We start from the raw sequence: 15684 nt of genomic DNA on the forward strand, positions 1-15684 counted from the left end.
ATGACACAGACAGAACAGGGATATCACCACCTGTCAGGGGACATCACCAGCTGTACACAATGTAGCTGGCTGCACAGTGCCACCATAGGCCTCCCAGCATACACACACTATGGGGACACTCACTACCATGGTAACAGGAAGTCTGATCACTAAGGGGTTACCATGCAGAGCAGTCACCGCGGGGGAGGGGGGTCCTGCACTCATATACCGCCCCCTATATCACTAATCATCCTCCACACACACAGCTGGGAACCCCAGGCCGGAGTCCTCTGCAGCGGGACACCTCCGGAGCCCGGGACACGCCACTTCCTGTTTGTGCGTTCCACACTACTTCCGCGTTCCACTATAATCCTGTCTGTGCGTTCCACACTACTTCTGCGTTCCAACTCATGTCTGGTCTTTGAGTTCCATCACTCAATCAACTTCTGCGTTCCACTTTACATCCGGCCAATTCCCGCCCTCGGCAAAAACATCCGGGTCACTGGGGGACGGAGCAGAGAAGTAATTGTAATGTTATATAGGGGAACACCATGTAGTGTCCTTTTATTATTATACAGGGGAGCAGCATGTAGTGTCATTTTATTACTATACAGGGGGAGCAGCCTATAGTGTAATGTTATTATTATACAGGGGGAGCAGCCTGTGGTGTCCTGTTATTATTATACAGGAGGAGTAGCCTGTGGTGTCCTGTTGTTGTTATTATTGTTATACAGGGGAGCAGCCTGTGGTTTCATGTTGTTATTTACAGGAGGAGCAGTCTGTGGTGTCCTCTTATTGTTATACAGGGGAAGCAGCCTGTGGTGTCCTGTTATTATTTTTATTATTATTATACAGAAGAGCAGTCTGTAGTGTCCTGTTGTTGTTGTTGTTGTTGTTATTATTATTATTATTATTATTATTATTATACAGGGGGAGCAGCCTGTGGTGTCCTTTTATTATTAATATACAGGGGGGGGGGGTGAACAGCCTGTGGTGTCCTGTTGTTGTTGTTGTTATTATTATACAGTGGGAGCACTCTGTGGTGTCCTGTTATTATTACACAGGGGGAGCAGCCTGTGGTTTCCTGTTATTATTTTTATTATTATTATACAGGTGGAGCAGTCTTTGGTGTCCTGTTGTTATTATACAGGGGGAGCAGCCTGTGGTTTCCTGTTATTATTTTTATTATTATTATACAGGTGGAGCAGCCTGTGGTGTCCTGTTATTATTATACAGGGGGAGCAGCCTGTGGTTTCCTGTTATTATTTTAATTATTATACAGGAGGAGCAGCCTGTGGTGTCCTGTTATTATTATACAGGTGGAGCAGCCTGTGGTTTCCTGTTATTATTTTTATTATTATTATACAGGAGGAGCAGCCTGTGGTGTCCTGTTATTATACAGGTGGAGCAGCCTGCGGTGTCCTGTTATTACTATACAGGGGGAGCAGCCTGCGGTGTCCTGTTATTATTATACAGGATGAGCAGCCTGTGGTGTCCTGTTATTATTATTATACAGGTGGAGTAGCCTGTGGTGTCCTGTTATTATTATTCAGGGGGAGCAGCCTGTGGTGTCCTGTTATTATTAGACAGGTGGAGCAGCCTGCGGTGTCCTGTTATTACTATACAGGGGGAGCAGCCTGCGGTGTCCTGTTATTATTATACAGGATGAGCAGCCTGTGGTGTCCTGTTATTATTATACAGGTGGAGCAGCCTGTGGTGTCCTGTTATTACTATACAGGGGGAGCAGCCTGTGGTGTCCTGTTATTATTATACAGGATGAGCAGCCTGTGGTGTCCTGTTATTATACAGGCGGAGTAGCCTGTGGTGTCCTGTTATTAGTGTTCACGCTAGCTGTTTTAGCGCTGCACCCTGCCCATTTATCCCTGCTAAAGCAGTCTGCGTGAATGCAAGGGAAAGCTTAGGGGAAGGAAGGAAGCCCAGCACCTCCATAGTTGGGACACGTCCCCAACAGGGATAGCGGCAGCCAGGCGGAAAATGGCGGCCCGTACACTTTTGAATGATGTGCCCAAATTGCGCTCTCTGCCCTGGCTCCCCGGTACATAGATATGTGTCGGCCGGTAGTCTACGGTCCTCTGAGCCGGAGCATGGACTCCCATGTAGGAGTCATGTGTGGGTCGGAGTAGAGGCAGGTGTCCGGTCTGTTACCGCATTGTGCCGCTGCCGAAAAGATGGAAGCTGCTTCTTCCCTCCTCTCTCCCAACCCCGTCTCTCTGGCAACGGACCTCCCACCGCTGGCAGCAGCATGTAGCGGGGAAGCTGGGAGGCTGCCTCTTTTCTCCCCCCCTCCACGCTCCGAGCAGCTACAGCTCACCTCTCCTCTGTGTAGCTGCTGCTCTGCTCTCCTCCTGTCACCGCAGCAGCAGTGAAGTGACGCCTTTAGGGTAGGGATGGCCATCGTTCCCATTCCCATCAATGACAATTCTGCAACTGGCCATCGATAGTGCTAAACTATGCAATTGCTGACCATCGATATTTTTACATATCGATGGTCATCCATTGTGTTTGATTGGCCTGTGGGCCAATCAAAACACTGGGGTGGGGCTTCAGGGGTGTCGGGGGCGGAGCAATGCTCAGTGTCCCAGCACTTTGATAAAATTAATTGATTTTTCATCGATGGAGGGAAACCATCTGGCTCTCCCCCATCTATGGCAAAAGTATTTGACATCGGCCATGAACCATCAATGACTTTGAATCATCGATGTTCGATGGCCATCCCTACTTTGGGTCACATTGTGAAAGGTGCACTATTTATAAGCAGGAGTACTGGGGGCATTCCGTTCAACAATCTGTGGCATAATGTGTAATGGGCATCACAGTGTGTGATATAATGTGTAATGGGCATTACGATGTGCAGCATAATGTGTAATGGGCATTACGGAGTGTGGTATGTGTAATTGGCATTACGGAGTGTGGTATAATGTGTAATGGGCATTACGATGTGCAGCATAATGTGTAATTGGCATTATGGTATGTGGCTTAATGTGTAATTGGCATTACGGTGTGCAGTGTAATGGGCATTACGGTGTGAGGTAAAATGTGTAATGGGCATTACCGTGTGGGGTATAATCTGTAATTAGCATTACGGTGTGTGGTAAAATGTGTAATGGGCATTACGGTGTGTGGTAAAATGTGTAATCGGCATTACAGTGTGTGATATAATATGAAATGAGCATTACGGTGTGGTATAATATGTAATGGGCATTACGGTGTGTGGTATAATGTGTAATGGGCATTATATTTATATAGCGCAGCAGATTCCATTACAGCGTCTTATATAGCGCAGCAGATTCCATTACAGTGTCTTGTATAGCGCGGCAGATTACGTTACAGTGTCTTATATAGCGCAGCAGATTCCGTTACAGCGTCTTATATAGCGCAGCAGATTCCGTTACAGTGTCTTATATAGCGCAGCAGATTCCGTTACAGTGTCATATATAGTGCAGCAGATTCCGTTACAGTGTCTTCTATAGCGCAGCAGATTCCGTTACAGTGTCTTCTATAGTGCAGCAGATTCCGTTACAGTGTCTTATATAGCGCAGCAGATTCCATTACAGCGTCTTATATAGCGCAGCAGATTCCATTACAGTGTCTTGTATAGCGCGGCAGATTCCGTTACAGTGTCTTATATAGCGCAGCAGATTCCATTATAGTGTCTTATATAGCGCAGCAGATTCCGTTACAGTGTCTTATATAGCGCAGCAGATTCCGTTACAGTGTCTTATATCGCGCAGCAGATTCCATTACAGTGTTGTATATAGCGCAGCAGATTCCATTACAGTGTCTTATATAGCGCGGCAGATTCCATTACAGCGTCTTATATAGCGCAGCAGATTCTGTTACAGTGTCTTATATAGCGCAGCAGATTCCATTACAGTGTCTTATATAGCGCAGCAGATTCCATTACAGCGTCTTATATAGCGCAGCAGATTCCGTTACAGTGTCTTATATAGCGCAGCAGATTCCGTCACAGTGTCTTATATAGTGCAGCAGATTCCGCTAAAGTGTCTTATATAGTGCAGCAGATTCCGCTAAAGTGTCTTATATAGTGCAGCAGATTCCGTTACAGTGTCTTATATAGCGCACCAGATTACGTTACAGTGTGTTATATAGCGCAGCAGATTACGTTACAGTGTCTTATATAGCGCAGCAGATTACGTTACAGTGGCTTATATAGCGCAGCAGATTCCATTACAGTGGCTTATATAGCGCAGCAGATTACGTTACAGTGTCTTATATAGCGCAGCAGATTACGTTACAGTGTCTTATATAGCGCAGCAGATTACGTTACAGTGTCTTATATAGCGCAGCAGATTACGTTACAGTGTCTTATATAGCGCAGCAGATTACGTTACAGTGCCTTATATAGCGCAGCAGATCCAGTTACAGCGTCTTATATAGCGCAGCAGATTCCGTTACAGTGTCCTATATAGCGCAGCAGATTCCGTTACAGCGTCTTATATAGCGCAGCAGATTCCGTTACAGTGTCTTATATAGCGCAGCAGATTCTGTTAGATCCGATGCGATTTAGTACCTTTTCATACTTTTGATGCGGCATCTGCCCTTATGTTACATGTGCTCTCTGTGACGTGTTATATGTATTATATTTATTCCTAGGCGCTCCAGCTGTGAGGAACCGGAGTCTTTATTACACGTCACATGTTCTGTATTCTCACTGATTCCCTGAGGATGGAGACGGACAGGAGTCCAAGGACTGAGAGGATAATAACTATCACCCTGGAGATCATCTACCTGCTGACCGGGGAGGTGACAGAGACATCACTTATATCTATAGTAATAATACAGGGACGTGACCGAGGAGGTGACAGTGACATCACTTATATCTATAGTAATAATACAGGGACGTGACCAGGGAGGTGACAGTGACATCACTTATATCTATAGTAATAATACAGGGACGTGACCAGGGAGGTGACAGCGACATCACTTATATCTATAGTAATAATACAGGGATGTGACCGAGGAGGTGACAGTGACATCACTTATATCTATAGTAATAATACAGGGAGGTGACTGGGGAGGTGACAGTGACATCACTTATATCTATAGTAATAATACAAGGACGTGAACAGGGAGGTGACAGCGACATCACTTATATCTATAGTAATAATACAGGGACGTGACCGGGGAGGTGACAGTGACATCACTTATATCTATAGTAATAATACAGGGACGTGACTGGGGAGGTGACAGTGACATCACTTATATCTATAGTAATAATACAGGGAGGTGACTGGGGAGGTGACAGTGACATCACTTATATCTATAGTAATAATACAGGGACGTGAACAGGGAGGTGACAGCGACATCACTTATATCTATAGTACTAATACAGGAATGTGACCGAGGAGGTGACAGTGACATCACTTATATCTATAGTAATAATACAGGGAGGTGACTGGGAAGGTGACAATGACATCACTTATAACTATAGTAATAATACAGGGATGTGACCGGGGAGGTGACAGTGACATCACTTATATCTATAGTAATAATACAGGGACGTGACAGTGACATCACTTATATCTATAGTAATAATACAGGGACGTGACCGAGGAGGTGACAGTGACATCACTTATATCTATAGTAATAATACAGGGAGGTGACCAGGGAGGTGACCGTGACATCACTTATATCTATAGTAATAACACAGGGACGTGACCGGGAAGGTGACAGTGACATCACTTATATCTATAGTAATAATACAGGGATGTGACCGGGGAGGTGACAGTGACATCACTTATATCTATAGTAATAATACAGGGATGTGACCGAAGAGGTGACAGTGACATCACTTATATCTATAGTAATAATACAGGGAGGTGACTGGGGAGGTGACAGTGACATCACTTATATCTATAGTAATAATACAGGGACATGACCGGGGAGGTGACAGAGACATCACTTATATCTATAGTAATAATACAGGGAGGTGACCGGGGAGGTGACAGTGACATCACTTATATCTATTGTAATAATACAGGGATGTGACCGGGGAGGTGACAGTGACATCACTTATACCTATAGTAATAATACGGGGAGGTGACAGTGACATCACTTATATCTATAGTAATAATACAGGGACGTGACCGGGGAGGTGACAGTGACATCACTTATATCTATAGTAATAATACAGGGACGTGACCGGGGAGGTGACAGTGACATCACTTATATCTATAGTAATAATACAGGGACGTGACCAGGGAGGTGACAGCGACATCACTTATATCTATAGTAATAATACAGGGATGTGACCGAGGAGGTGACAGTGACATCACTTATATCTATAGTAATAATACAGGGAGGTGACTGGGGAGGTGACAGTGACATCACTTATATCTATAGTAATAATACAGGGACGTGACCAGGGAGGTGACAGTGACATCACTTATATCTATAGTAATAATACAGGGACGTGACCAGGGAGGTGACAGCGACATCACTTATATCTATAGTAATAATACAGGGATGTGACCGAAGAGGTGACAGTGACATCACTTATATCTATAGTAATAATACAGGGAGGTGACTGGGGAGGTGACAGTGACATCACTTATATCTATAGTAATAATACAGGGACGTGACCGGGGAGGTGACAGTGACATCACTTATATCTATAGTAATAATACAGGGACGTGACAGTGACATCACTTATATCTATAGTAATAATACAGGGATGTGACCAGAGAGGTGACAGTGACATCACTTATATCTATAGTAGTAATACAGGGATGTGACCAGAGAGGTGACAGTGACATCACTTATATCTATAGTAATAATACAGGGACATGACCGGGGAGGTGACAGAGACATCTCTTATATCTATAGTAATAATACAGGGACGTGACCGGGGAGGTGACAGTGACATCACTTATATCTATAGTAATAATACAGGGACGTGACCGGGGAGGTGACAGTGACATCACTTATATCTATAGTAATAATACAGGGACGTGACCGGGGAGGTGACAGTGACATCACTTATATCTATAGTAATAATACAGGGACGTGACCGGGGAGGTGACCGTGACATCACATATATCTATAGTAATAATACAGGGACGTGACCGGAGAGGTGACAGTGACATCACTTATATCTATAGTAATAATACAGGGACGTGACCAGGGAGGTGACAGCGACATCACTTATATCTATAGTAATAATACAGGGATGTGACCGAGGAGGTGACAGTGACATCACTTATATCTATAGTAATAATACAGGGAGGTGACTGGGGAGGTGACAGTGACATCACTTATATCTATAGTAATAATACAGGGAGGTGACCAGGGAGGTGACAGTGACACCACTTATATCTATAGTAATAATACAGGGACGTGACCTGGGAGGTGACAGTGACATCACTTATATCTATAGTAATAATACAGGGACGTGACAGTGACATCACTTATATCTATAGTAATAATACAGGGACGTGACCAGGGAGGTGACAGTGACATCACTTATATCTATAGTAATAATGCAGGGACGTGACCTGGGAGGTGACAGTGACATCACTTATTATCTATAGTAATAATACAGGGATGTGACCGGGGAGGTGACAGTGACATCACTTATATCTATAGTAATAATACAGGGACGTGATCAGGGAGGTGACAGTGACATCACTTATATCTATAGTAATAATACAGGGACGTGATCGGGGAGGTGACAGTGACATCACTTATATCTATAGTAATAATACAGGGAGGTGACCGGGGAGGTGACAGTGACATCACTTATATCTATAGTTATAATACAGAGATGTGATCGGGGAAGTGACAGTGACATCACTTATATCTATAGTAATGATACAGGGACGTGACCGGGGAGGTGACAGTGACATCACTTATATCTATAGTATAATACAGGGACGTGACAGTGACATCACTTATATCTATAGTAATAACACAGAGATGTGACCAGGGAAGTGACAGTGACATCACTTATATCTATAGTAATAATGCAGGGATGTGACCGGGGAGGTGACAGTGACATCACTTATATCTATAGTAATAATACAGGGACGTGACCGGGGAGGTGACAGTGACATCACTTATATATATAGTAATAATACAGGGACATGACCGAGGAGGTGACAGTGACATCACTTATATCTATAGTAATAATACAGGGACGTGACTGGGGAGGTGATAGTGACATCACTTATTATCTATAGTAATAATACAGGGATGTGACCGGGGAGGTGACAGTGACATCACTTATATCTATAGTAATAATACAGGGACGTGATCAGGGAGGTGACAGTGACATCACTTATATCTATAGTAATAATACAGGGACGTGATCGGGGAGGTGACAGTGACATCACTTATATCTATAGTAATAATACAGGGAGGTGACCGGGGAGGTGACAGTGACATCACTTATATCTATAGTTATAATACAGAGATGTGATCGGGGAAGTGACAGTGACATCACTTATATCTATAGTAATGATACAGGGACGTGACCGGGGAGGTGACAGTGACATCACTTATATCTATAGTATAATACAGGGACGTGACAGTGACATCACTTATATCTATAGTAATAACACAGAGATGTGACCAGGGAAGTGACAGTGACATCACTTATATCTATAGTAATAATGCAGGGATGTGACCGGGGAGGTGACAGTGACATCACTTATATCTATAGTAATAATGCAGAGATGTCTCCCCCAATACACAGGGTTACACAGTAGTGAAGAAGACATCCGGTGAGTGTGAGACACCCAGTAGCTGTCCCCGTGTGTCAGGAGGACTGAGCAGGACCCAGAGCCCCATCACGATGCCTCCACCTCACTCACTGATACATGAGAGGCACAATGACCAGAAGATCCTGGAACTCACCAACAAGATCATTCAGCTGCTGACCGGAGAGGTGACTGCTGGGAATGGGCCGTTATAGAGTAACACCGGGGATGTGACCGGAGAGGTGACTGCTGGGAATGGGACGTTATACAGTAACACCGGGGGATGTGACCGGAGAGGTGACTGCTGGGAATGGGACATTATACAGTAACACCGGGGGATGTGACCGGAGAGGTGACTGCTGGGAATGGGACGTTATACGGTAACATCGGGGGATGTGACCGGAGAGGTGACTGCTGGGAATGGGACGTTATACAGTAACACCGGGGGATGTGACCGGAGAGGTAACTGCTGGGAATGGGACGTTATACAGTAAGACCGGGGGATGTGACAGGAGAGGTGACTGCTGGGAATGGGACGTTACAGTAACACCGGGGGATGTGACAGGAGCGATGACTGCTGGGAATGGGACATTATACAGTAACACCGGGGTATGTGACCGGAGAGGTGACTGCTGGGAATGGGACGTTATACAGTAACACCGGGGATGTGACTGGAGAGGTGACTGCTGGGAATGGGACGTTATACAGTAACGCCGGGGGATGTGACAGGAGAGGTGACTGCTGGGAATGGGACGTTACAGTAACACCGGGGGATGTGACCGGAGAGGTGACTGCTGGGAATGGGACGTTATACAGTAACACCGGGGGATGTGACCGGAGAGGTAACTGCTGGGAATGGGACGTTAGACAGTAACACCGGGGGATGTGACCGGAGAGGTGACTGCTGGGAATGGGACGTTATACAGTAACACCGGGGGATGTGACAGGAGCGATGACTGCTGGGAATGGGACGTTATACAGTAACACCGGGGTATGTGACCGGAGAGGTGACTGCTGGGAATGGGGCGTTATACAGTAACACTGGGGGATGTGACCGGAGAGGTGACTGCTGGGAATGGGACGTTATACAGTAACACCGGGGGATGTGACAGGAGAGGTGACTGCTGGGAATGGGACGTTATACAGTAACACCGGGATGTGACTGGAGAGGTGACTGCTGGGAATGGGACGTTATACAGTAACGCCGGGGGATGTGACCGGAGAGGTGACTGCTGGGAATGGGACGTTATACAGTAACGCCGGGGATGTGACGGGAGAGGTGACTGTTGGGAATGGGACATTATACAGTAACATCGGGGGATGTGACCGGAGAGGTGACTGCTGGGAATGGGACGTTATACAGTAACACCCGGGGATGTCACCGGAGAGTTGACTGCTGGGAATGGGATGTTATACAGTAACACCGGGGGGTGTGACCAGAGAGGTGACTGCTGGAAATGGGACGTTATACAGTAACACCGGGGATGTGACGGGAGAGGTGACTGTTGGGAATGGGACATTATACAGTAACACCGGGGGATGTGACTGCTGGGAATGGGACGTTATACAGTAACAACGGGGGGATGTGACCGGAGAGTTGACTGCTGGGAATGGGACGTTATACAGTAACATCGGGGGGTGTGACCAGAGAGGTGACTGCTGGGAATGGGACGTTATACAGTAATACCGGGGGATGTGACCGGAGAGGTGACTGCTGGGAATGGGACATTATACAGTAACACCGGGGGATGTGACCGGTGAGGTGACTGCTGGGAATGGGACGTTATACAGTGACAACGGGGATGTGACCGGAGAGGTGACTGCTGGGAATGGGACGTTATACGGTAACACCGGGGGATGTGACCGGAGAGGTGACTGCTGGGAATGGGATGTTATACGGTAACACCGAGGAATATGACAGGAGAGGTGACTTCTGGGAACGGGACGTTATACAGTAATACCGGGGGATGTGACCAGAGAGGTGACTGCTGGGAATGGGACGTTCTACAGTAACACCGGGGGATGTGACCGGAGAGGTGACTGCTGGGAATGGGACGTTATACAGTAACACCGGGGAATGTGTCTGGGTGATGACTGTACCATTGTGTGTGTCAGGATTGTACACAAATTAAACATTATTTTTTGGTGGGTTATTTAGAAAGAACATTTGATTGATGAGAGGAGTGATCAGCAGTGTAAGGAGGAGGAAATCCCTACAGGTATCAGCACAGGTGAGTAATAAACACTTATTACAGAATAGTATAGTATACTATTATATTATATTATAGTATCATGTCACTGTGTTACCAGCCCAAGAGATCTGACCAGTCTCCTCCCCGCACTCTCTGGTGTATCTCATACATCAGGAGCCATCAGACCCTATTATACTCCTGCTCTACCCCCTCACATCATGTCACTGTGTGTTACCAGCCCAGAGATCTGACCAGTCTCCTCCCCGCACACTCTGGTGTATCTCATACTTCAGCAGCCATCAGCCCCTATTATACTCCTGCTCTCCCCCCTCACATCATGTCACTGTGTGTTACCAGCCCAGAGATCTGACCAGTCTCCTCCCCGCACACTCTGGTGTATCTCATACATCAGGAGCCATCAGCCCCTATTATACTCCTGCTCTCCCCTCACATCATGTCACTGTGTGTTACCAGCCCAGAGATCTGACCAGTCTCCTCCCCGCAATCTCTGGTGTATCTCATACATCAGGTGCCATCAGCCCCTATTATACTCCTGCTCTCCCCCTCACATCATGTCACTGTGTGTTACCAGCCCAGAGATCTGACCAGTCTCCTTCCCGCACACTCTGGTGTATCTCATACATCAGCAGCCATCAGCCCCTATTATACTCCTGCTCTCCCCCTCACATCATGTCACTGTGTGTTACCAGCCCAGAGATCTGACCAGTCTCCTCCCTGCACTCTCTGGTGTATCTCATACATCAGGAGCCATCAGCCCCTATTATACTCCTGCTCTCCCCCTCACATCATGTCACTGTGTGTTACCAGCCCAGAGATCTGACCAGTCTCCTTCCCGCACACTCTGGTGTATCTCATACATCAGGAACCATCAGCCCCTATTATACTCTTGCTCTCCCCTCACATCATGTCACTGTGTGTTACGAGCCCAGAGATCTGACCAGTCTCCTCCCCGCATTCTCTGGTGTATCTCATACATCAGCCCCTATTATACTCCTGCTCTCCCCCTCACATCATGTCACTGTGTGTTACCAGCCCAGAGATCTGACCAGTCTCCTCCCCGCACTCTCTGGTGTATCTCATACATCAGGTGCCATCAGCCCCTATTATACTCCTGCTCTCCCCTCACATCATGTCACTGTGTTACCAGCCCAGAGATCTGACCAGTCTCCTCCCCGCACTCTCTGGTGTATCTCATACATCAGGAGTCATCAGCCCCTATTATACTCCTGCTCTCCCCCTCACATCATGTCACTGTGTGTTACCAGCCCAGAGATCTGACCAGTCTCCTCCCCGCACTCTCTGGTGTATCTCATACATCAGGAGCCATCAGCCCCTATTATACTCCTGCTCTCCCCCTCACATCATGTCACTGTGTGTTACCAGCCCAGAGATCTGACCAGTCTCCTCCCCACACTCTCTGGTGTATCTCATACATCAGGAGCCATCAGCCCCTATTATACTCCTGCTCTCCCCCTCACATCATGTCACTGTGTGTTACCAGCCCAGAGATCTGACCAGTCTCCTCCCCGCACTCTCTGGTGTATCTCATACATCAGGAGCCATCAGCCCCTATTATACTCCTGCTCTCCCCCTCACATCATGTCACTGTGTGCTACCAGCCCAGAGATCTGACCAGTCTCCTCCCCGCACTCTCTGGTGTATCTCCTCCACCAGCCCCCCGTACCGTTATCCCTCCTCCACCAGCCCCCCGTACCGTTATCCCTCATCCACCAGCCCCCCGTACCGTTATCCCTCCTCCACCAGTCCCCCGTACCGTTATCCCTCCTCCACCAGCCCCACGTACCATTATCCCTCCTCCAACAGCCCCCTGTACCGTTATCCCTCCTCCACCAGCCCCCGTACCGTTATCCCTCCTCTGCCAGCCCCCGTACCATTATCCCTCCTCTGCCAGCCCCCGTACCATTATCCCTCCTCTGCCAGCCCCCGTACCATTATCCCTCCTCTGCCAGCCCCCGTACTATTATCCCTCCTCTGCCAGCCCCCTTACCATTATCCCTCCTCTGCCAGCCCCCGTACCATTATCCCTCCTCTGCTAGCCCCCGTACCATTATCCCTCCTCTACTAGCCCCCGTACCATTATCCCTCCTCTGCTAGCCCCCGTACCATTATCCCTCCTCTGCTAACCCCCGTACCATTATCCCTCCTCCTCCACCAGCCCCCGTATCATTATCGCTCCTCCACTAGTCCCCGTACCATTATCCCTCCTCCGCCAGCCTCTGTAATGGCATAAGATTACCATAATTATCGTTATCTGGCATTGTTAAATTTTATTCCCAGCAGATGGATGTAGCAGCCGGAATGTCTCAGAGGATCATCTCGTTTCATCTCCAGATGATGAAATTGAAGATAACATCCAAATGGAAGAAAAACCTATCGCCCTAGTTACTCATCCAATACTTCATAATTCATCTATATCGTCTGACCTTTCCGATCATGGGAAATGTTTTCCTGATGACTCTGATATTGGTAGATCTGTTACATCTCTTAAAGAAGGAGCTTTGTTTCATTGTAAAGATGACAAATGTTCTACACAGAACATACCGATTATTACCCATCAGTCAGCTAAGGCAGGTGAGAGAACATTTCCATGTACTGAGTGTGGGAAATGTTTTACACAGAAATCAGATCTTATCAGACATCAGAGAAGTCACATAGATGAGAAGTCATTTCCATGTTCTGAGTGTGGGAAATGTTTCACATACAAGTCAGAACTTGCTCGACATTTGAGAAAGCACATGGGTCAGAAACCATTTCTGTGCTGTGAGTGTGGGGAATGTTTTACACAGGAAAAAGATCTTGTTGCACACGTAAGAAGACATACAGGCGAGAAACCATTTCAGTGCTCTGAGTGTGGGAAATGCTTTACAAGCAAATCTGATCTTGTTAGACATCAGAGAACTCACTCAGGTGACAAGCCATTTTCATGCCCTGAGTGTGGGAAATGTTTTTCCTTGAAAGCAAATCTTGTTACACATCAGAGAACTCACACAGGTGAGAAACCGTTTCTATGCTCTGAGTGTGGGAAATGTTTTATGCACAAACCACATCTTGTTAGACATCAACTGAATCACACAGGTGAGAGGCCATTTCCATGCTCTGAGTGTGGGAAATGTTTTACACGCAAATCTCATCTTCTTAGACATGTAAAGACTCATATAGGTTAGAAACCATTATCAAGTTCTTAGGGATAAGTTTACGTAAGATGAGAGTATCAATCAGATTATATGTATTAGCTTTCTAGAAGATGTTACAGAAATAAGTAGAAGAATCGCATCTTCAGCAGAACTCCCATCTTAGTAAATTCACCACTTCATTTGGGAAATGTTTTAAACAGAAATCTGAGGTGAAATGTAATAAGGTGAGAGAATCAGAAAGTGAGAGATTTGGTGAGAAATCTCCAGGTTTTTTTTAAAGCGGCAATCATTTACACTGCAAAATCAGACTGGGTTAGCAGTGTAAATGATTGCCACTTTAAAAAAAACCCTGGAGATTTCTTACCAAATCTCTCACTTTCTGATTCTCTCACTCTATTACATGGCACACCAGATGATGATTTCCATGAGAAGCTAGTTTAATGTTCTGTTTTTGGGAAATGACAAAAATATAATTTTTAACCATAATTTGTACAGTTTAGGCTGTATGTGTAAAGTATTTAATATAGGAACAAACGTCAGTAAGTGTATTAATCCTCCATCCTTGGGCTCCTCGCTGAGGTGATCCAACCTTTTGTTGTTGTAAAATAGTTGTGGTGATTCGGTTTAACTATAAAAATTGTACCTCTGGGGCGCGGCCTTGCTGGCAAACTGTGCGTGTGCAGCTTTTACGGCGCACCAATACGCAGTGGGGCTCTTTCTGAGCGCAAATCCCGCTTGCTACCCCCTGCATGACCGCCTCTCTCCTTCCCACTGTCACCGGGGCTCTGGTGGTGCCAGAGTCCAAGGGTTTCCGCCAATTCTCGGCCTACCACCTTGCCCGGAGATGCCAGATATCTTTTGCCGCTTCCTGCCTGGATGTCTCTTTCCCCTGCTACTGCAGCTGCTCCGGCGGTGCTGGTGAGTGTCCACTGCAGGACCATCTACAGGGACTATTAAGTGAACTATGGCCACTGCAGCCTGTACTCACCTTGTGTTCCCCCTCCCCTGTATTTACACTGCATTGTTTATGGCCTCATCGTCTCTGCTCCCTCAGTGAGGAGACTCCATGCCCATCCCTGGTTATATTGGGGGTTATAGTCCTTGGTGTGGTCACTGCTGGCAAGACCGTTGCCACACTTCCCTCCATCACTTGCTGCATCCCATCATTTAATGGAACGGACCTTGATTTAGATTGTTTTGAGCACTACCTGAGTTTTTTTTTTCATGTCCCTGAGCTCGACCCTGGACTTTTGATATCCTTAATTATCGTCTGTCATCCCTACGACACGTCAGAAAGCCCCCCTCTGGGGTCCGACCAGCCAGCTTCACCTTATGGTGCCAAACTTCCTGCTAAACAGGGTAACAGCCCTAATCCATTCTCTGCGCTTAGTGCGCCATTTGACCTTCTTATGCATCTCATTCTCAGCCGCCTGATAATGGGGGACTATGCCCTGCTGGCGCTGAGAGTCATGAAACAACTTTTGGCCTCCTTAAAAGCAGATGTCTGTGTAATTGAAATCACTCATCAATTGTGCCAACAAGCAATTGATGAGGCGGGTCAATGCACTGACCACATGGGAAACAAAATGGACGAAGTGG

General features: G+C 46.6%; 1 protein-coding gene across 2 annotated transcripts; it reads left to right on the forward strand.

Annotated features, from left to right (window-relative positions):
* Positions 1-425: 425 nt before the first annotated feature.
* Positions 426-14332, forward strand: LOC146009887 (uncharacterized). Of its 2 annotated transcripts, none has more exons than XM_083150483.1 (5): positions 426-501; positions 4615-4764; positions 8714-8905; positions 10876-10948; positions 13229-14332. In XM_083150483.1, exons 2-5 carry the CDS (start codon positions 4657-4659, stop codon positions 14113-14115), a joined length of 1260 nt encoding a protein of 419 aa, XP_083006609.1. In that variant the 5' UTR covers positions 426-501; positions 4615-4656; the 3' UTR covers positions 14116-14332. The 2 variants fall into 2 exon arrangements, with proteins under 2 accessions (XP_083006609.1, XP_083006610.1); XM_083150484.1 differs by having other exon boundaries at positions 13232-14332.
* Positions 14333-15684: the final 1352 nt, after the last annotated feature.

The sequence above is a fragment of the Crinia signifera genome, chromosome 6, assembly GCF_055691185.1.
Source record: "Crinia signifera chromosome 6, ASM5569118v1, whole genome shotgun sequence".
Lineage (NCBI taxonomy): Eukaryota > Metazoa > Chordata > Amphibia > Anura > Myobatrachidae > Crinia > Crinia signifera.

Bases quoted from the DNA above. Each gene is read 5' to 3' on its own strand.
- LOC146009887 (XM_083150483.1), top strand. From the start codon at position 4,657: ATGTTCTGTATTCTCACTGATTCCCTGAGGATGGAGACGGACAGGAGT. The intron at 4,765-8,713 runs GTGACAGAGACA...CCCAATACACAG, and splicing joins TCTACCTGCTGACCGGGGAG to GGTTACACAGTAGTGAAGAA. The intron at 8,906-10,875 runs GTGACTGCTGGG...TGGGTTATTTAG, and splicing joins TTCAGCTGCTGACCGGAGAG to AAAGAACATTTGATTGATGA.